The 23929-nt window shown below is 31.3% G+C and overlaps 2 protein-coding genes across 3 annotated transcripts; both read right to left on the bottom strand.

Moving 5' to 3' along the window:
- Positions 1 to 3286: 3286 nt before the first annotated feature.
- LOC110625666 lies at positions 3287 to 15035 on the bottom strand. Its single transcript, XM_043961823.1, has 4 exons — positions 13617 to 15035; positions 10951 to 11212; positions 4672 to 4849; positions 3287 to 4110 (listed from the first exon to the last, which is right to left on the bottom strand). The coding sequence occupies exons 1-4, from the start codon at positions 14911 to 14913 to the stop codon at positions 3529 to 3531; spliced, it is 2319 nt and encodes a 772-aa protein (XP_043817758.1). The 5' UTR covers positions 14914 to 15035; the 3' UTR covers positions 3287 to 3528.
- A 1632-nt stretch (positions 15036 to 16667) lies between these two features.
- LOC110626872 (PTI1-like tyrosine-protein kinase 3) lies at positions 16668 to 21584 on the bottom strand. Of its 2 annotated transcripts, XM_021773026.2 has the most exons (9): positions 21399 to 21584; positions 21114 to 21125; positions 20406 to 20550; positions 19143 to 19399; positions 18871 to 18997; positions 18496 to 18769; positions 17390 to 17522; positions 17192 to 17278; positions 16668 to 17108 (listed from the first exon to the last, which is right to left on the bottom strand). In XM_021773026.2, the coding sequence occupies exons 3-9, from the start codon at positions 20497 to 20499 to the stop codon at positions 16974 to 16976; spliced, it is 1107 nt and encodes a 368-aa protein (XP_021628718.1). In that variant the 5' UTR covers positions 20500 to 20550; positions 21114 to 21125; positions 21399 to 21584; the 3' UTR covers positions 16668 to 16973. The 2 variants fall into 2 exon arrangements, with proteins under 2 accessions (XP_021628718.1, XP_021628717.1); XM_021773025.2 differs by lacking the exon at positions 21114 to 21125 and having other exon boundaries at positions 21399 to 21582.
- Between the last annotated feature and the right edge of the window lie 2345 nt (positions 21585 to 23929).

Here is a 23929-nt window from a genome sequence, read left to right as displayed (position 1 = left end):
ATAATAAAGAAAAAATAGTAGGATATATTTTTTACCAAAGATTTTATAAAGAAATCATCACAGGGAGGCGATTGATACAATATAATTGTTTTCATTGAAGACATTGTTTAATTTTAATTTAAAAAATTATATCAAATGAATTTTAAAAAGATAATATAATCTAAATAAAAAATAAAATCAAAATAACTACTGGTCGATAAAAACAACTCTAGAGCTGATCCAAAATGCAGTCTATAGGCTACTATCAATTGCCTATCAGCTGATCCTATTAATTGCTTATCAAACACTTTAGTTTATCTGTTTGGATGCCTATTAAATCAAACACCCTTCATTGGAAAAAGAAAAAAAAAAAAAAAACCTCAATATTCAGTTGGGTAGCTTATTCCCATGCATGGGAGTATCGTTCAATCTATTTATTTATTTTTACTAAAAATATTTTCACTCGGCAGTGCGTAATTTTAGCAATAATATTATAATATAGATAAAACTCTTATAAATAAATTTTAGATGAGAAAAAAAAAAACTTGCATAAAACTTTTTTTAACAATAATAATAAATAATTTAATAATATTTAGTGCACTATGATGTGAATGAATCATGAACAATAATAAATACATAAATTGACTAGAACAAATATTTTTTATTAAAGAAAGTTCATAAATGTAAAGTCTATAAAAATAAATAAATTTAAAAAAATTCTAATTTAATGTATTAAAGAAATAATATGAGATTGTTAAAAATATGAATAATTGTAAGTATAGTCGAGTATTTAATTAATATTTTATCATAACTATTGATGTTTTATTTTTTTATATCAATTCAAAATCTAATTATAAAAGTTTTTATAAACTTAATGCATGTTTATAAATTATAGAATAAGTTTTTAAATAGAGAGAAAAGGAGAGAGATTATTTTAGTGAATAGGAAAAAACGAGATAAAAAAGAGAATGTTAATATATAATTTTTATTGACAAATCAAATACGACACATTTGATGAAAATTGAGAAATAGACTGAAATAGGTAATTTAAACTTTTCTGTTATAAAGTTTAAAGTTTGAAAAGTTTTATAATACAAAATGAAATTAAAGTACAATATTATTATAACACTATAAATTCTAACGATCGGTGAAATTTATCTCCAAATCCTACATTAATCAGATCGGCATACCAAAGAGGATTTTCGGCACTGCCAGAGACTCATTTCCATCTTAGAAAGCTCAAAACATCCAGAAACAAAACAATAGAATAGAAGCGATGGTCATGAAAAGGCAATTTAGAAGTATTGACACTGACAAAGGGAGAGCTATTGAGGTTCTTCGAAGGCACATTCCTGCTTTTTAAACATTGTCCCATAAACTAACAATTGTCAAACCTGAGCTGGTCTAGAAGACAAAGAGCATAGCTTTAAGTTCCAAACAACTACAAAGTGAGGGACTCAACATAGCCGGAGATGGAGAAAGCACCAAGAAGTAGGAGGAGGGGGGAAAATGTGGCTCACGACGACTTGAACACGTTAATCTAGGTCTAGCAGAGTACCACAACTAGCCACTCGTTAGATCTAGATAAAAGAGGGGGCACATATGGTCTTAGCTCCCTTCAACCAAGACATGCAAGTTGGATAAACGTTTTGAGAGGAACTCGACTGAGAGCTAGATATACCATAAGACGATAAATAATATGTACATTCCAACCTCAAAACTCACTCTCCTAGCAGGAAAAGGAATCTTCCCGTTCGAGTTGGACAAAAAAATTGCTAAAAATGTAAACGGATAAAGTATTTGTGAAACTTTCCCCACTCAAATTCGAACCGAATTAATATTGTCAATACAAAATTTTATCTAAATTCGATTAAAAATTTAAAAATTATCCTAAACTGTCCATATAAACTCGTTTAATTTTATATATTTTAATTAATAATTTATATAAAAAATTAAAAAATCAATATTTCTGAAAAAAATATTTAAATTTTAATTTTTGAATGAAAACATATAAAAAAAATTTATAGATATTATTAGAAAATATATATTTTATATTAAATTATTTTTTTATATAAATAGATTTAAATAATGGTCATTCAATATGTAAAATTTGAATCCGTCAATATTAATTTTCAAATTTAATAACAAGTATAACTATTCAAATTTATCTCGTAAATATTCGATCGGATTGTGTATTCGAAAATATCTGATCCATTACTATCTCTAAAAAATAGGAATGAGCATTTAATCGGTTCGGTTTAAAATCAAATCAAACTGAATAAAGCAAAAATTAAAATTTTAGTATTTGTGAAAACATTTTAAATAGAAATTAATTTAAATGAAATCGGATATAAATTAATTTAAATCAAATCGGTTTGATTCAGTTCGATTTAATTCAGTTTTATCGGTTGAAATTTTTAATTTTTATATTTTATTTTTCATATTTTAAAATTCAATTGAAGTATTTTAAATTTAGTTATCATCTAATCTCTGTATTATCAAAAATAATATATTATTACTTAATAATTAATTCGATTTAATTTTATTAATTTTTTTCAATTAAAATCAAACTCAACCAAAATAATTAAAATTTTTAAAAATAAAAATTAAACCGAACAAACAGTTAAAAAAAATAAAATCAAACTTTTGTATTAATTTGATTCGGATAAATTTTTCAATTTGGTTTACCCTTACCTAGAAAATGCTCTCCAGGGATGAATGAAAACTTGCTCAAAGAACAAAAAGATGAGATATTTTCCTCTCCAGAAGGACTTGGCGAGAATGATTTGTTTAGACTCTTCTCCTCCATTCATCTTTGGAATGTATTATTGATGATTCAAGTAATGGTTAGTTTTTGGTGTTTTTATTTAGAAAAATTTACTATTTAACTCTAAAAACTTATTAGTTGATATTTTTATTTTAAAAAATATATTAAAATATTTTTTTATTAATTTTAACTATTAAATATTATTAAAAAAAATATTACACTAAATACAAAGAACTAATTAATAACTTTTTTTATAAATATTTAAATAAACTAATAAATATATTATTATTTTAAAAAGGACGAAGAGACGGAAAGAATAATTGGCTTGACATAATTGAATAAATCCCTCGGAAATAATTACGCAAAAAACAAATGGCTATTCTCATACTTACATAACAAATAAATTGAAAATCTGTCTTTATTAGAACAAAAAAAAAAAAAAAAAAAAAAAAAAAAGAAAAAAAAAGCAGCAGCTCTATTGAAGTAATATTAGTAATGATAATAACATTTTCATTTTCCTTTTTACAAATTAAGAGATTCTGAAACATTAACACTCCTTCAAATGCAATTAAAATTGAGCCAAACCAACCCAAGGATGAAAATTATGGAACATGGCAAGTAGACTGGAATCAAGGATGAACAAGTTCCCAGTACCAGTGATACCGCCAACAACCAAATCAAGCCACCATCCACATCATCTTAATTTGTATCAGATAATAAAATATATAGCTCGTCTAACAATACCAAAATTTCATTAAACAGAGAATTTTAGTTGCCAAGCTTCAGCTTTCAGACTGTCCAAAATACCTGCCTGAAATTGTGGCAAGAATATTCAGCATTATAACCTCATCATCAAGTTCACACTTTGCCGCTCGCAAGCTAGCACACTTGCGGAGGAGGCTTCGTAGAGCAGCACTAGTGTCAGCATCCAGTGGAGTGTCAACTGCTGCACATAAAGCAAAGAGCCATAGACAATCATTTTTTGATAGTGTCGTCATGGTTTCTGCCTGGGTTATGCGTTTCCTAAGCGCTGATGCTCGTGCAACAGAATCCATTGCTAAAATCGCCGACAAAGTAGGGTAGTTGGAAGAAGATTCACTGGTAGAACTTCTAAGGGACTTGTGCTGAGAATATGCTAATGCTTTACCACCTTCAGCATTTGCTGAAGATGATTGGTCAACTGTGTCATTGAGACAGGAATCATCTAGACTGGAATCGACTTCATCAGCTACAAGGTTATTAAATTTTTCAAGGATAATACTTTCAGCAAGCTGAGGAGAGGAAGTGTTCTGCTCATGAACAATAGACAAGGACTGCAGTTTACATGAAATCTCAGTGCCGGAAGCCTCATTGCGTGATGAAAACTGAGATACAGTAAAAATACAATAAAATTAAATTAATTCTAGAGAATATGGATTATGGAATTCTACAGCAAAGTAGATTGTCCCTTTTAATACTTTGATACCACAAAGAAACATCACTAGAATACAATCATTGTAATATATATATACATATATATTATTTGTATAATTAAAACAATCATGTGTTAAATAATCATTGAATATCATGTGCAATGTGAACACAAGATGGCCAGCGGTTTAAGTAAAACGTCTGATTCTCGGAAAGAGAAAATAAAAAGTGAAAAGAAATTCTAATGTTCAAGCTGCAAATAAGTTCTATTTTCATTATTCACCAGCTTAAAATAAAATAAAAAGCAACCACTACTGCTGACATTGCAACATAACTATCCAGTGTATGAATATGAAGACATGCAGCAATTTTTCAAGGAAAATTTTGAATAGAAATATCTTCACCTTTCTTGTCAAGATAGAGCAAGAATAAGACGAATTCATTTTTTATATATATTTAAAAAAAAAATCGTCAACCCAATCGAGTATAAAATAAAATTAAGGCTAGCACCATACCATCCTTAACTCTGAAAAATCAGCAAGAAATGCATCCTCCCATCGCTTCAATGGCATTAAATTTTCCGGGCACTTGGCAATCTCAGGAATCTGGGGCATATAAACACTTTGTTCTTTATGAACTTTACTCTTATCATGCTTGGCCACTTTAACTTTCGGAATATGAGCAGCTTCCCACCTAAACAGAGGAAGCAAGAAAGTCAGTTTGATCACAAATTACATTTCAAGGTTCAGCTAATTTTCCCTTATGAATTATGATACTGCAAAAGCTAATGCAAAATGTATGTAAATCCTAACTCCAACAATATATAGTTAAACAGCTAATTGGTGCCTTGCATTTAATTTTGATATTTCAAGGAGAGATAATAAGCAAAAAGATTCAGAAACTTCATAATACTAGCTCTCAATATTTCCATTGCATCTCAACTGATATTCTCCAAAATGGACATGGATGCACAATTTTTGTATTGAATATGTCTGAATACATGAACATATTTAAAATAGTGTTCAAAATAAAAATTAACCTAACCAGGGCAGCGTTGTAACAACATTTAAATCCCAATTATACAAGTAATAATCCCAGAAAAACTCACTTTCCCTCTGTTCTTTCATTCTTATGCGACTTTTGCCCTTTGGAATAAACATCTCCATCACAAATAGTTTATCAAGCACCATAAAGTTTTTACATAGATGCCATCAAGAAAAATATAAGCCATACTTGCCTGAACATGCTTAAGAATCCTGGTGATATTTGTTTAAAACCAATAATTTGAGTCCACCAATCTTCTAACTTCATACAAGGGGCTAAAATTTGCTTTGTCATGTACGGAAGCAATGACTTGAAATAAGAGATTTGGATTTAAATTTGATTTTAGTTTAAATTGTGCAAATAAAATTTCATCCACTGTTTATATAATCACATTCATGAATAAATATTTAGATTTATAGATCAACAAACTTATTTGAAGTGAATTTCAAATGATGCATTCTTATAAGACATTTCAGAACCATAATTAAAGTTCTCTTTGTTTCCATTTCCATGAACTTAATTTAAATTCATGTCTAAATGCAAGGTTAGCATAAAGGCATCTGCTTTGTCAGGCAAGTTGACACAGTCAAACAGATGATGTTTAATAGGTTCAATGGCCATAAAGCTTTATAGGCAATTACTATTGGATTTATCCATGAAAATTTGAAAAACATTTTTTCCCATTTTAGGGGCTTCGGAATGACTAAGCAACCATAGAGTATTATACTTATTACATGCAATGAGAGAATTTTTCAACTAAATCATTTGTGATAGGGTTGATGATAGGATGGGAATGGGATAGTGTTTTTGGCTTCATAATGATATTCTGCTAATGATTTGTTTAAAGGGATTTCTTTAACTCAACAAAGAATTACAGTCATGTCATTCTAGTAAAAGCTTTTCTTCATTGGTTCAATTTTATTTCTTCTAGGAGGAGTTTATCCTCCTACTTTAATCCTTTTTAATTTCTTAACTGATGCAATTTGTTTTTCAGTTTTTCATCACAAGTATATATCAACAAATCCTTTCCCTCCATTGTTTAACTGCTAGACACCACCACAAGTTGTCCACCACACCTCCCACCAAAAGGTGAATTAAGCACGGTTTTAAATCGTGGTTGCGAGTAACGGAAACAGGTCTGTAACGGCCGTAACGTAACAGTAATAACCTAGTGCTACACAAATCTTTCAAAAAAAATTTGCAAAATTCATGAATGAAACGATATTAATTAGATTTAATTCAGAACAATGTATACAAATGCATAACAAACATAAATACATGTAATATAGACTATTTAATGTAAGTTAAACATCATATAGTTTAAAATAAGAAAAACCAACATAATCTTTATAGATCGAGTAAACTAATAGCTCAAAATACAAATTTAACTATAGATTAACACTTTAATTCAAAAAAAATTTTAAAAAGGAAAAAAACAACTAAAAACTAAAATATATAAAATTTAACCAACTTTTTAGAATAAATAAGCTTGAAAATACAGTAGTTTATGATGAATCTAAGCTTATATAAGAAATATGTAGGGAAGATTGAAACTTGAAAGAGAAAGGGGCGAGAAAACTTAAAAAATATAACCTTTGAAGCTGCTGAAAAGTGTAAAAACTAATGAAAATGAAAATAGGGAGTAGAAGAAGAAGGATAATAAAAAATTTCAATTACTAGTAATGGCCGTTACTGTTACTTTACCGTCGATAATGGCCATTATCGTTATGTAACGACTGTTACGCCTGCAAATTAGGGGGAGCCGTTGTATAACGGGGTAATGGGTAGCAACCCCAAAACCCGTATGTAATGGCTGTTATTTAAAACCATGGAATTTAAGAGATTTTAAACCCAAAGGTCCAGGAGTGTGGCTGAAAGTATGACTAACATTGTGGGATCTAGCATACATCTCATGGTCGAGGACACTTCAAATTGCAACATGAAACAAGTGAAGTTATAACATATTAAATAATTTAAATTAAACAATAGATTCCACCTAAAGTATACGCCAAGGCATATTCTCACACTCCCCAATAAAAGTACAAGGTAAAAAGGGCCCCCCCCTTTTTCCAGCCTCTGACTCTCCCTTTCTTTCCTAACTCTGCCTTTTTAACAAAAATTTTTTGGTCCCTACTACTCTATCCTAAAAAATCTCACTATAAAAATTTTTTAGATCTGCCTTGAGTATCGAAGGGTTTTCACTAGGGGATTCCCATGGACCCCTGACCATCTTTTCTCATTTTGCACATCTCATCGCCCAAGAGGTGTGAGTCCTCCTTTTGGTGTAGGAACAGTAAAAATTTTCATCACCAAGTACCATGAGATTCTTCATTCACCCCCATTTCTGTGTTATGAATAAGGGAATCAGCTGGGATGAGTTGACTGAGATGAGATGAGCTAATTGTAATAGGCAGGAAAAGGTAGGCAGTTATTCTGTTAAAAGTAGGATTAGTATAAATATGAGGGAAACATTTGTAATGGGGATAAATACTGCAGATTTTCGCTTTTTTTTTTCCTCAAATTCTATTTTCTCCCCAAATTCTACTCTTATCTGTAACAGAGAACATGGCTACATAAAAAAGTTTGTATTAGAGCTGGTTCTGGAAGGGCATAGGTTGAAATCGGTATTTGTTCTTCCTCAATTTTTCTTGGATACAAAATACAATCAGTCCATGGAACTACAAGATTGGCACAAAAAGATTTTGCTGAAGAGTCACACAGAAAACAGAATAGAAATTGGGAAAATCTGAGAAGTCTGATATCTGAACAAAAAGCTTATGAGATTTCCTTCTTGCAAATGCTGACGAGCCAAATGAAGACCATGATGCTCAAGCGAGGGCTCCAATAAGAATGACATGGACACTAATGAGATGGAGCAGGGTTTTCTTCCCTTGATGACAAGTTTACCTTTCATGGGAGCGAAGATTTGATTCAGCAGAGTTCTGGAATGATGCTAATGGTGTAAATAATGAGAGTAATCAGAGTTTTGAGAACAACAACAGTGCTGAAACTTCTCTCATAAATCTAAGTCCTCTGTAATTGGATCATTGAGCATTCAGAAACTGGTCATGTTAATTCAAGCAATGTGGTTCATCATGCCCATGATCTTGAAATTCTTAGGAACAAAAGTCCAAGATTGATGAAGAAGAAGAAGCTAATGTTTTAAAAAATACACCATTAGCTGGAAGTGATTTTGATTTGATAGATATACAACAAATCTTCTAGAGAGAAAAATATGTGAAGAAGTTGTATTTTCCAGGTAAAGAGATAAGTTTGTTATGTGAATGAAAATGACATTGAAGGATAAACTATGGTAGTTTATGAAAGAGATGGTGGAAAAGAGTTCTGAAGTTTTGGGATAATACAACTAAGATGGGATCATGTAGACATATAATGCTTAAAAGAGAGTGAATTTCAAATGTGGAGGCAGCAGAAAATTCAATTTAGTCAATGGAGGATTTTTGCATTGAAATGCAGTGGAAAATGCCAGCAATGATAACGACAATGCCTCTATTCCCTTTTTTTTTTTCCATTTCAACAAATGATGCAGATGAATACTGATTCAACACAAAGATTAAAGTCAGTTCCGTTATTCATTCTTGAGGACAAGAATGGTTTTAAGAGGCAGGGAATGCTGTGAATAGGAGAATGAGCTAGGATGGGTTGACTGAGATGAGATGAGATGAGCTGATTGTAATAGGCAGGAGTAGGTAGGCAGTTATTCTGTTACAAGTAGGATTAATATAAAGAGGAGGGAAATATTTGTAATGGGGCATATTCCAGAATAAATAAACAATGTAGATTCTCTTTCTTCTCCTTTGCTTTCCCTCTCCCTTCTTTCTCTCTCCCTCTATTTTCTCCCCAACTTCTACTCTCTTTTGTAACTGGGAATATAGCTACACGACATTCTGCTCCAATAAACAAATAACATCCTGAAACAAGCAAAATCGGACACAGGAAGCTGATAATTAGACACAAGAAAAAATCATGAGCTTGATCATATGGCCAGCGTTCCCATGTCAGACATTCAAAAAAGAAAAAATTCAGAAACTTCAAAAAATTGCTCCTTTTATTACTATTTTATGAATTTTGGAAATTACAAAGAAAATTTTAAAAGACTGGACAGGGTAATTTACAACTTAAAAATTTAAACATGGATTCTAACCGTACCTTTAAAAATTTATGTGCTTAAGGGGGGAGAGTAAGTAACAGAACAAAAAGAAACCCAATTTTAATTTTTATAAGATATGCAATCAATGAAACTAGAACTCTTCATTGAAGTACAATATAAGGTATTAAATTTAACAAGGCAAAGTACAATATGAGATTTACTTTGAAGTTATGACACTAGATTATACAAATCAATATTCTAATGAAATACTACTGAAATAATTATATTATTATAAATACTAATATACATTTTCTTAGTACAATTTTCTCCAGCATCTCATGTCTTACATTTTCAGAGAATGCCATATGGACATGTCATGTTGCATCTTTTCTTGTTTTCACGTCTGTGCTACTTAACCTGTAATACTAACCACAGCCATATCGAGGTTCTGTCATCTCTTTTGATCACAAATTTCATAATGTATTTGGAGCTTCTCTCAGCTTCTCATTGATTTATAGCACTTATATGACTATTCTAAACCTGAGACACACATTTAACCTCATAATTAATCAAGTACGTATTGACTTTCTCTAACCCATACATTCGGAACAAGAAAAGTTAGTGTTAAGTATATTGAAATTGGTAGGGCTTGCCAATTCATCTGCAAATTTACTTCACTTGAACTGCTGCAATTACAGATCTAAAACATCTAGAACTGTTTGTTTAAATGCATTGTAACAAGGACAATATAAAAGAGGATTTGGAATATTGATTTGCAAATTTCTCCATCTGAATGTTGAAGAAGATTGAAGAAAGAATAAAGAGCCCATAAGTGTTGTGGCCCCATCTTACCCCAAGAAAATTTATTTTAGACTTGGCAAGGAAACTGGCTGTCATAAGATTGTCCTTTTTCATTGGCTAGATCATTAAAGTTCATTTGACAAGAAATTCTCAATCTTTTCCAAGGAAATTGTATCATCATTAGTTAAAGGTTAACATTGCACTCTTACAAACTTGGAAGTAAGAAAATAATTTCATGTTTCAGATTTTTCAAGCCCAGAAAAAGTCATACTGATGATATAATGACCTCATCATCAAGTTCTAGAATTGCAACTGCATTGAGAATTTAATGAATGCTCAAAAACAACCAGCACATATTTGAAAATTTTAACTATACTGTTCAACGACATGGTAGTTCTACTTTTACAACACTACTCACAAAGTTACATATATATATATATATCTACATCTATATATATATATATAGTATTGGCCAAGGGATTTTATCAAAGTTTCCAAAACTGTTCACAACAAAGTAGTTCTACTGCACTTATTCTGTCCTGCTCCTGCATATTGTTTTCTTCCTAGAAATCTATGGCTTGAGGACACCAACATGAAAAGCAGCACAACCCTTCCATTATGGGACAACTAAATTATGACTCTTTCGACTCTTTCGTAATACACAAACAGATCCAGCATAAGAATGTATTAAAACCAAAAAACATCACTAGCTACAGAGTCAGTCATCAACTCAGGAAATTGAAAAGATAAACTTAAGAGGCAACTTAAATAAACCTAACGATAATCAGCAAGCAGCACCATCAATTGGAGGAAAACATGCAAGGATATAATGTAGTACCTGACACGCCTAAGATATTCCAAACCGTCTTCTGGAGGTCCAGATTCAAAATCTGGTTCTCCTTCTACAAGAAAAGCAGGTCTCTGGATGCTTGCATAATCTTCATCACTGTCCTCATCTTCATTGCACTCTTCTTCCAAAAAAGTGCAGGCATCTTCACCACCAAAACTCTCGTGAGAAGGACCCAATATATTCAAACTTTCTACCTCATCTTCTTCAGTGTTTTTTAATTTACTGTCAACGTTCTCAGAAGACATTTCCCCTGAAATTAACCAATGAAAAAACAGTTCTTTTTCACATTTCTAAAAGTAGAAGTACTTCATCCAGAGGGAGGGATAAGATAAAGGTGGAGAGAGATAAAGAACAACACATGCAAGTAATAGTGAGCAACTATAAGCACATCTTTTCATTCACGTATAATGCATTAGCAGAAGCATGGAGTCATCAGTCTGAAAATGCAAACAAATGTCGTGGATCATACCATACAACAAAAGAGTATTCCCAAAAACTAAAACCTAGGTCGGTGAAGAGAAAAACTTCCCATGTACAAGGGTCACATACAAGCAGTATGAACAAAAGTCTAGAACAGTCATTTGCCTAACTATATAGCTCAAGGTATATAAGTCGACTATGTTGCACATAAGGAGTTTGCAGATTGCTTTAGGCCATTCTTCAACGGCACAAAATTATTCAAATGATTCCATCTTCCCCTTGCTGCAACCATACCTGCCCACAACAGAAAGTTAACAAATCAAATTGACAAAATCGAGCTGACTCCAGAAGGTACGCTATGGAAAAAAGAATGCTCAGAAATTTAGTGGACGTTTGCATCTTCATGGGAGGAAAATTACCAGGCTTATTTTTGAGGAAAAGTATGGAAATAAATGTAAGGAGGAAGGATGGAAACAGTAATCAAATTACACCAGGGAAGAAAAGCAGATTACATAAAACATTAAGGGGAAAAAGAAAAAAGAGGTGGCAAAACAGAGCCAAAAATCAAGAATCACTGATCTCTAGCAAACAACCCTAAAGATGAGAAAACACAAAAGACAAGCATCAAGCTTTGAGTTGTAAGATTAAAATGAAGGGAATTGAAAGGAAGTAGGACAAAAAATGAGATTAAGGGGACTACATACAGACAACACTTTGGAAACCCAATCTACGGACCTTGATTATTATATGCAGGCAAACTAATATGTAATCTGCCTTTCATTTGTTATAAGTTTCAATCCAATGAATAAATTCTCACTACAGCAGAGCAAAGAAAAAGATAGGACATCTCATGGTGGTTGCTGCAAAAAGAATACAGCCACAACATCAACATCAGCAATCCAAGAAACTCCGAAACATTGACTTTAGTTGTCCTAGAAAACCATTTCAGCTTTATGTTAGTCCCAAATGCTAATTTTCTAGCCATGCTACAGCAATTTAAATTATCTCAAAGATTCAGCTGATTCACAAGACATGAAGCAATGAGGGAAAACACTGAATGGATAAAAGGGTGCATAAATTAAATTAAAACATACACATGAATAACTAAATCATATGATGTCAAATTCTAAATCAATAATAATATAGCTCTAAATATATGCTTATTTATGTTAAAAACTTATTGAAACCTAGTTAAAGTACCTCTCTCTCTCTCCATTGCTAAAAGTCAACCTTTTCTTTTTGAAGGCAAAATAAAAATATAAATAAATAAAAACCAATGAACATCATATTTTACACAGTTAAAATTGAGTTGTTGGAACTTGGAAGCAAGTAAATTGCTTTCTATAAAAAAAAATTATTTACTCTCAACCTCCTCCGTCATCAGCACCACCATTATCACCACTACTATATATATATATTTACAAGATATTAAAAGCATATATATATATTTATATATTTTTACCAACATACTTATTAGCTTTTAATTTGAAAGCAAAAATTAAAAAAATATAAATAAGTAACAAGCAACAAATGGAACCAAACAATGTCTAAATTAATGGCATATGCGCAAAAGAAACTTCAATCCCAGTCGGTTAACTTAGGCATATAAAAGCTGGTGAGGACACAAATTAAGTGCCACATTCACACATGTTTGGTTGTGATATCATAATAGATTTATTGATTTGAACAATAAACAGGAAGAGAAGAGAAAACTAGTTGACTCAAGCAAACACTCAGTATGAGAATTACAAGCGTCAATAACAGTATCTTATATCTTAAATCAAATTACAGTGTCAATCAAGATCCTAATTATTCCTGGCTGTAGCCTGCAAAACTACAATATAACTTTCTTACTTTTTGTTTGTACATATGCAATTTATCAAGATCCTAATTATTCCAGGCCATAGCCTGCAAAACTACAATATAGCTTTCTGACCTTTTTGTTAGTACATATGCAATTTCGTTTTTATAATTACTCATCCTCAGGCCAAAAGCAATAGTACAGAAAATGATTCATACTTGTTTACAACAACACACCATAACTCATTCCATTTCAATGATTCTTTTTTTTCTTTTTTTTTTTTTTTTTTTTTTTTTTGGGGGGGGGGGGGGGGGGTGTTTGATAACATCACAACGACTTCTAAACAAAAAACGGCAGAAATTAAAATGCAAGAATTAAAGTTTTTAAAAGAATAAGTACTGAATTCAAGATGCAGCAAAATAATTTCACTCACCAAGAATTCCAGGGGCAACTTCCTTCCTTCCAAAGAGCTGACGAGGATCAAAGTTAACGCATATGTTCTTCTGATGCTTTGAGCCTGTCAGGTCATTATACTCCTTTACAACAGCATCTCCAAGTCCAGTGTGTATCAGTCTCCACAACCTTCTCTGGTCTACAATGTTCACAAATCGCAGGGCTTCCATCTCCTCTCTTGAGTATTTTCTTATTTGATCCCCGTCCTTTTTACCACCATTTTGAGCTTCACCAACCTGGCTCGTGTTATTGATGGCTTTGCGAACTGGGATCATCTGGTTTTGTTCATAACTAGGCTCCAAAATCTTTTTCCCATCCTTCCCTTTTCTTCGTGGTCGTTTTGCCTTCTTTTCATCAGCTTCTTGTTTCTCATTCTTCTTTCCTTTCCTCTCTGCAACCTTTACACCAACATTCCCAGTTTTGGGGACTGGAACGGTCTCAATCAGTGCTGTATCATCAATTACTTCGACCTTCAGTGAAGGTCTAACAGATTCGTCAATTCTTTTGAGACCCTCCAAGATTCCTGCAGTAAGGTTGGGAACCGGAACCTTTTCCATATGGCTTTTATCTTTAAAGATTGAACCAGCCTCAAGTTTTGCCAATAATTGCTTCTTTTTGGCGTCCAGCAAAGTCTCTGCTTCCGCTTTTCCCTTCACGAAACACTCCTCTACAATGACAGAACCTATTTCAATTTCAGTTCCTTTGTGATCTCCTAAGTCTAAGGCTCTATGTTTATCAACTTCTTCAGCTCCATGGAAACCCATTTCACTTTTGGCAGAACCCAGCTGCCCTTCTTTCTCACTCTTCCCATCGTTGAGGGTCCCTTCAATCTCTCCTTGGCCTTTTTCACTACCAAAGACAGAATCCATCATACAATTATTTGTTTCTTGCACCTGCATACCCAAATTCTCAACTGTTCTGGCAAAATCTGCAATGTTCCCTTCACATCCAATAGACGAAGAAACCAAATCACAAGAAATGACCTTGCCCTCATCAACACAACCTAAAGTTCCTTGATTCTCTTCAATACAATTGTAAGGTTGAATGACAGAGCATTTAACCTTCTTAGAGGAAGTGGGACTGTGAATGTCTTGCACGATTTCTTGGTCTTCTTGTGGGGATGAAGAAGTAAAAGACGATTCTTTTGAAACCTCTTCCTCTTGCGCAGAGATAGAAGCGGAGGGTTCTTCTTGTTGCTGAAGAAGAGTTTCTTCGATCTCTGTCATTCTCCTCTTGGTCCCAACGCATGCATCAGAGTCCGCATCGTCAGCCATCATTGGAAGAATACTAGGAAAGGAGAGAGAAGAATCGCTTTGATCTTTGAGATTTGCAAGTGCACAGAGAGTGAGAGAGAGGATTGGGGTTTAACAGAGAGGGTTTTGCTAGTGCAGCAGAGATGTGTATATAAAGCATCGTTAAATTTTAAACAAAGTTGGTAAATTATAACATCCATCCCCCAATTTTGACTGTAGTTTCATATCAGTCCCTCTTGCATTTTCTTATCAAAAAATTCACTGAACTTTACACACGCCCCCACAGTAAATCTTTTCAGCCAAAAGGGAAATATTTAGTTTGGGTTAGGGTTTCTTAGACTTCTAAGAAACTTAGACCTACCTAAAATTTTGAGGTAGAAACCAAACTCTCAATTGTTTAAATTGATTTATTTTAATATACTGATAACTACCAATTAAATTATAATTTAATTCTGATCTTTTAAAAAAACTTTATATATTTATTTATTTACTTATATATGGCATTTGCATCTTCAATCAATTTTTTTCTTTGGGGGTTGAAAAGTAAATTATCATATTAAAATTAATGACAGTTACAAAAACTAACTTGGACTCCTAATTTTGTTATGTATATATTTATTTAATTTCTTTTGAATAATTATTTTATTTAGTTATTTAATTATTTTATTTTATTTTAAGATACTTAATTTTTAACTTATTGTAATGTTTATATTCATAATATAATTTCCTATCTAAAACAATTTTTTTTTCATCTTTAAATAAAATTGTAATGTTTATTTTATATATAAAAATAATAATAAACTAGCCTGCTAGTAATTTATTTTATAAATTAAAAAGTGTAAAAGAATTATTATGTGATTTTGTGACTTTTTAATAGAATTCTATAATTTAATTTATGATAAAAAAGAAATGTGATTTTACTCCATCAGTAAAATGAGATTTTTTTATTTAATACGGTTAATCAATATTGATGTGATATTTAAAAATAATTTTTAATTAGGATAAATTAAATTTTAATTTTTAAATTTTTATAAAATATATAATTTAGTTTGAATATTAATAAATTTAATTATAAAATATTGATTATATAAATTAGTGTCTAAATATTATAATTATTTATAAATAAGTATTTATATATTCTTTAAATTAATATGACATATTTATTAAATTTAATATCTTAAAATAAATTAATAAAACAAAAATTAAATCAAGAATCTTAATACAATATACATATAAATTCAAGTCTAAAGACTTCTTTCATCGTCTAACTTTTCTCTTCTCTATGTATTTTTTATTAATTAGCATAAAAAGGAGATATCATATTTTTTATTTTATTTTTATTTTATTATTTTTGAAATATTAAAATTTAATAAACTGAAAGATTAATTTATAAATATAAAAATTTATTAATAATTATAATATTTAGAAATCAATCTCTAAAAATATAGAAATTAATTTTAATAATCAAATAAAATTTAATGAATTAAATTTAAAAATATAAAAACTAAAATACAACTTTCATGAATATCAAAGAGTAAATATAATTTACCCGTGATACGTTCACTTTAACAAGTTAAATATTATATTGTTTTTTAAATATTAATTAGTTAAAATTTTAATTTTAATTATTAAAATAATTAAGTTGTATATTTGTGTATATTATTAAATTTATGAATGTCGTAAATAATATATAAATTTTATTATTTACATTCATTGTCAGTAATTTTGGATCAAGGACACGACATGTACTAAAGCAGATGAGATTAATTAGTGAAATAGGAGAGAGAAATAGAAACACTATAGATAAATAGATCATCATATGGGATCCATTGAAAACAAACAAATAGTAATTATCTCCACCTGCACAAACCCAATCCCAAATCATTTTATGACTCTAGAAAGAATCAGCATTCAACACACAAGATCAGTGATATTAAACAGCCCAATCCCAACCTACCACATCCAATCCTCTTTTTACCAACAACCCAAAAATATATTTAGAAGAAGATTCTCAAGCAAAGTAGCCAAACTGTGCATAACTTGTGGATTTTCCAACTCAAGGTAAACCGTAAAACTCTTTTGCTTTAGCTCTCAGGAGGAGGAGGAGCTGGAGCCGGAGCTGGAGCCTTCAAAAGCGGTTGGAGTGCCTTCACAACGATGCTCATATTTGGCCTGAACTCAGCTTCATATTGCACGCATAATGCAGCCACAGCTGCCAGCTGCAAAAAAGCCAAACAATCACAATCTTAGAATCTAACAAAATGCATCTATCCTTGTGTACATGGTTTATGAGAGATGATACCTTGGCCACTCCTTTAGGAGGATACTCTCCCTTCAACTTTGGATCCACACATTGCTTAACTTTGTCCTCACTCAGTCTTGGAGTTGCCTAACAAAAAGCAAGTTTGTGGTCTGACTATAACCAACTCAAGAATAAGAGTAGAAAGATATGAAAGGAAGAGACATTATAACATCGAAAGAGCCATGGCAGAGAACTCACCCAAGTGACAAGGGACTGCTGTCCACGCGGCATTGTGTGATCAACAGGTTTCCTCCCAGTTAAAAGTTCCAGGAGAACCACCCCAAAACTATAAACATCACTCTTCTGTGTCAATTGTCCAGTCATCGCATATCTGTAGAGCAGTTAGAAAAATCGCACATCTATTATATTGCTCCAAAATAAATATAACTTATTTTTCAAAGGAAACTAACGTCAGAAGAGAACAAATAAATAAGTTAAGAAGTTGATAATTTCAACATATTTGGCTGCATAATTTCCAACAGTTATACTACAAAGCAAAAGTTTCACAGCTGTCAAAAATCCTTCCTATAGAACTCACACAAGCATTATGTTATACCCATTTCCAATAAAAGGAAAACAAATAAAAGCACAGATAAAAAAGTAGAAAGAGAAGGTAATGGCAAAATGGAAAGGTGCATGTTTTTAAGAAAACATGAGCTCCAATAAGCAGTGCCAGTGCACAGAAAAGAAGAAACTGTATGCCATAGAATGGTCGAAGGATAAAAGGATCAAAGTACTTCACAGAAAATCCTCCTGCAAACTACCAAAAACATTTAAAATTGAACAGGCGAACCTTCAACAATACAATAATATTTCTTTCCAATGAGACAATAGAGAAAATTGTAGCAACTGCATGCTCCAACCAGGTCGTGACACTTGCAGCAAGTGGATTTCAGACACCAATCATCAACAAATAAAGGTTAGATAACAACAGAAGGGACTTAAAATTAAAACAAGAGGGTGCCAAATACAGCCTCAAAATCAATGAATAGTGTATACCATCATCTAAATAAAGTATGTATAAAGCACAACATTGAACTTTCAACTCTGGGTTTTGAACTAGGCATTATATCAATGCTTACCTTCCATCTTTAATCAATACAAAATCCAATGGTAAAAATTTGTGTCCAAATACAAGCACACCAAAATCTGTAAAAGCGAATTTATTTTCTGGAAGAATTCTACTGAAAATTGAGATACTTTAACTCAAGGACATGAAACTTGCCGCCCAAAGTTCAAAACTCTCAATCAAGGCAAAAATGGAATAAACAGAAAGAATTTAAAAAAATGTTCAGAAGCATTACTCTGGAGCATGATAACCAAAGGTTCCCAAAACACGAGTAGAATGAAGGCGAGCAGCCATGTCAGGAGCCTGATTTGAAAGATTAAAATCTGCAATCTTGGCTTTGAAGTCCTCAAATAGAAGCACATTGCTTGATCTGATATCTCTGTGTATTATAGCCGGTTGTACCTTCTCATGCAAATATTCCAATCCCCTTGCCGCATCAACTGCAATTCTCACACGCTGCATCCAATCAAGAGTAGGACCCGGTTGTGCCCCTTGAACTCCCTTTCTACCTGTCATTGTAAATGGAAGTTAACCAATCATTTTCTTCCAAAGGAAATTTTTTATAGTATGTGATATACAAAATAAATAAGTGCATGAGATGGTTCCACACCATGCAATATGTCATGTAGAGATCCCATTGTTGCAAACTCATAGGCAAGCACCCGAAGATTTCCTTCAACACAGTAACCAAGCAACTCAACCACATTCTCATTCTTCAATTTGGACACCATGGAAACCTGAAATCAAATAACATATAAAATCAGGCATCACCAGGCAGCCGGGGGGTAGGGGGGGAAGAAATTGTTTAATATAAAATGAAACATAATCAAATTTAGGAATTAATAATCAGATATATCCTTTCTGCCCAAATTGCTGAAATACCTGAGTCAAAAATTCAATATTTGACTCTTGCTCAGATGCAACATCAAGTTTTTTTACTGCCACAGCTTTCCCATTATCTAAGTTAGCATAATAGACTCTTCCATACGATCCTTCACCTATCAATGCCTTTGAACCAAAATTGTCAGTCTTCTCTTTCAGTTCATCTATAGACAATGCAGGCACTTCAATTGGAGGCGCTTCCTTCTGCACTTCAGCTTTGACTGGAGCTGATACCTTTGATCCTTTCATGGGGTTACCTAATATTAAGAAAAGTAAATAAGCCAAATTGAACAATTCAGAAGATCATGCATAATCTACAATAATGCAAAAATGAGATGAAGTAGCATATATTCAATCAAAAAGCATGATGTTAGCCCTCATTTCACATTATTTTATTTTCAAAAGTGAAGACTATCAAAAAATGTATCAATTGCTTCCCTTTGTTTTGCGTTTTTTCCCCTTAGTTAAACACAATCCTCAAAAACAGATATTAATTCCATGAAATTGCTACCTAGACATACCAGCAAGTAATCTAATAACTCACTGGGCAGTGCACTTTCTTTTTCCAAGTTGTATTTGATTTGTATTCATTTAACTTGTAAAATCAAATTCACTATTCTAAGCCTAAATGTCGTGAAATTGTAAATATTGGCAACGGAATGGAGAGCCTACACATTCCATTTGAAGAATTCAATTGAATTAAATTCTTGCATTTGGGATTAGCAAACAGGCTAAAACTGAACTAGCAATTGGCAGTGGAATAACATGGCAAAGACAGCATTGATAAGTAACATTTTATAATTGCAAACACATGCAATGGCAGAGTTAATCCTAATGTGAATGAGGCAGGAATAGTGTTATGGAGGCAACATATATCCAGACCCTGCAAATGCATAATGGAAATTGTGTATTCAAAGAGGGACAAAACCCAGTTGTTGGATCAAACAATTATTTTATGAATACTCACATCTTAGAAGAGTTTACATAATTCTGAATACAATCAACAAACACTAAAAACGAGTTCCCAAACTTCTATGAGGTTCCTAAGGTTTAATTTTTTTTCATATAGTATCTCCCATATATAATTGAACTAGTCATAATTCCAATGCGCAGACATACTAACAATTTTATTTCTGAAATAAGCAGTAGAACAGGAAAGTGAACTACACATATTATGAGCTTGATAAACACTGATAAGCCTGGAACCTAACCATCAATTTTATCAGAAAACTTGCATATAAGATAAGATTGAGAGAAAAGTACCATCTGTGTGGTGCTTTGGGCTTCTTTGTTGCTCATCATCTCGTGATGGATACGATTCTTCTACTTGACAGGTACAACAAAGCCACCTGCGCATCTTGTCTCTCTTCCTCAAAGCCAAATCCTCTACGGCACAATGTGCATGTGCCTACATAGGCCCATTAAATATTCAAGGTAAATTCAACATCAAAACCTAAGAATCAAACCTCAAACCAAAAAGATAATTCAGCAATAACAAATTATATTCCACTATATTTTTAATCATCACATCCCATCATCTAAATTAAAAAACAGATATGATCCAGGGTAAACACAAAAAATCCAATCAGTTGAATACCTGGAAATGATAAAGGAATCTTTTCTTAGAAATGCAGCGATTATCAAACAACAATATGAAAAATCATGTTCAGCTTGCTTGATTAAATGAGACAAGAAGAAAAATTCACACAATAGGAAAACTCATAATTAAATGAAATGCAGAAACACATTAGTAGTTACAATTTTTTTTTCTTTCCTTTTACCGTTGAATAAAATTCCCCATCAAATTGACGAAATTAGAGTCAACCTAATCACCTATATTCACCACTGTAGCTACACATGCATACGGAAACAGTGAAAAAGAAGAGAGAGAGACCCATCAATCCAATTGCTGCAATTAAAGGATCCAATTACACATTACATAGGAAAAAAGAGAAACCCATCAATCCTCACCCCATGATTACGCTGATGATAATCGTCAGCCATTAAACAAATTCAAGATCACAAAGAAATCAAGGAAAAGAACCTTAAATTACAGAAAGAAACTGGAAAACTAAAAGATTGAAAAAAAAAATAAAGAAAGAGGAGGAAGAATCGAAAGAAAAGACAGTGAGAATGAAAGAATAGAAATGAAACGAAAGGTAAAGAGAAAGAGGGCCAAATTTAAAAAGAAAAAAAAGGCAAAAATGAAGAACAAAAGCGAGATCGAAACCGAAATTAGAGGCACAGCAAAAATACCTGAGCTTTCTCTCTCTAACACTCTGAAATGGAGTCTCAAAAATTGATGGTTTTAATGGGAGAGAGGGAGAGGAAGGAAAGAGACAGATGGGATTGGAGGGTTTGCTTTGGAGAGGAAAGAATAGAAAGGGAAAAACAAAGACAGATAAGCAATGCCAGAACAAGAGAATACTTATAACAATATTCTATTCTTCCCTTTTCCTTTCTCTCTCCACAATCATTTCTTTATTTTTTTGTTCTTTTTTTCTTTTGATTAATTAATTTTTTTCCTAAATAAAGTAACGTAGAACAGGGCTTAGCTCAAAATACAAGCACTAAAAGCCCATACATCATTGAATGAGTCCAAGACCCAAAAGCTCAGCTACACAAAGGCCTAAAAGTTTGGAACAATCTTATCCTAATAAATGGTCAATAACAATGGAAGCTCACCTCTGCTCAACAACCGGAGCCATCACCTAAAGCAAAAAAATATTTCAAACACACAAAAGAAGCTCCGCAAACAACAGAAACAGAAGACGGTGGCTTTGGAAAGCAACTAAAAAGCAAGCAGGCATAAGGTGGAGACCAAAAAAAGATGGTGGTTAAAATATCAAAATGAGTTCGGATTAGTGGGTTTCATACTGACTGATTTTGTGAAGAAAGAAAAATAAATTATATTTTAATGTATTGATAATCAATCAGTTTTGACCAAAAGAAGTTAAATATACTAAATCCATTTCATGTCCGACATCCCGTAAAAAACGAAAATAACAAAAGAGATCTTAAAAAATTCAAACTAAAATAATATGTTTTTCACGAACGCATATTTACACAATAACATTTAAAATATTACAATTTAATTAATTATATTATTAGGTTATTAGGTCGGTAAGTCAGTCAAGTCGATATTTATATTCTTTTATAGAGTCGTGCCTCAAAAACTATCAAGACTTGCTTGTTGGATTTCGATGGTAAGAGTCGTTGATCATTATATGCATCTCGAAATATTAACACATCAAAATAAGGATTCTGAAACTTTTAATCGTAGATCTCTTAAACTTCTGTTCTTATATGTACTTCAATAAAATCAAAATCGGCTAGTAAGAAAAACAAGAAAATAACAACAGTACCACAAAATTTATAGATCAAGAAAAAAAACCATAATCAAAGCTTATATTTGCAATAGTAAATAAATATCACATGAATCCAATTAGATGCCGAGAAACATAATAACCCAAAAAGAAATCCTCTCAAAACAGTCCTAGTTGGTACAAAACAGGAAGAAAAAAGATTTTTTTCACACTTCGACTCAGTAATGGGAGGAAAATTCATATCTGGATGGGGAGAGAAAGGCCAACTTCGCCTTAGTAGGATAAAAGAGACCAAAGCACACAATTGAAATGATACTAAATCCTAGAGGAATGAACAAGAAAAAGAAAGGATAATAGCAACAATATACCTAGACGATTTGATTAATTAAATAAAAACCCTAAATTTTATTTTTAATTTAAAAACCCTTTACATTACTTTAAAAGTAAACTTTACCTTCAATAAATTAGTAAAAAATTTTAATAGTGATAAATTATTTTTATGTTCCTGAAATATATCCAAATTAACATATATTTTATATTTTAACTTTTTTGGAGATCAATTTTTTATTTTAGTTCTTATAAATTCTAAAATTATAAATTGATTTGACCAGTTGTTTGTTAGCAAATATAGCCTAATCTAATTTGGTCAAGTGGATAAAAGTATTTTACTCATTTGAAAAATCCATATTCGACTTTTCATACATAGTTTCCTATTAAAAAAAATATAAAATATTTATTAATCATTTATAAATATTTTAATCAAACATGTAATTATTTAAAATTTTAATATTTATAAATTTCAAATAATTATGAACATTAAATGCTTCTAAACTAATTTTTATAAACTAAATCAGACACTCCTTCTTTATCTAAATTTATTTATTTACATAAATTTGTTTTTTAAAATAAAATTTTAAATTATTATTGATAGTAATGAATTTTAATTTAATGTGATTTTGAATTTAAATATTTCAAATGTTATATCACCAATTAAATGTATATATATAGGAGGAGGATAGGAAAGACAAGAAAAGAGTTAATTTGATTCAAAAAAAAAAAAGAAAAGAGTTAATGAAATAAAGATGAATTTTGATTAAATTTTTTTATGAGTTTAAATTGTAGAATTTTTAATTGTGGTCGAATAAATAGGATATTAGTTTACATATATTTTATCAATTATTCTATATATAATATTATTAATGAAACAATTTTTCACAAAATAAAAATATTTTATAATAAAATATTAAATAAATTACATTTGGAAATTTAAGAAATGAAAATTTAATGAAAATTTTGCAATATAACATTAGGTTAAAAGCGTATAATTAAATAAATTAGTGGACAAAATTATTAATTTAAAAAAATAAAATGTAAACAATTAATATTTTTATTTTTTGAAAACTAAACTATGGTGGGATGATAATAAATCTTATATATATTTTTTCAAATAAATCATTTGTA

The sequence above is a fragment of the Manihot esculenta genome, chromosome 11, assembly GCF_001659605.2.
Source record: "Manihot esculenta cultivar AM560-2 chromosome 11, M.esculenta_v8, whole genome shotgun sequence".
Classification (NCBI taxonomy): domain Eukaryota; kingdom Viridiplantae; phylum Streptophyta; class Magnoliopsida; order Malpighiales; family Euphorbiaceae; genus Manihot; species Manihot esculenta.
Note: the sequence above shows the minus strand (reverse complement) of the source record. Positions and strands in the feature narration are given on the sequence as shown.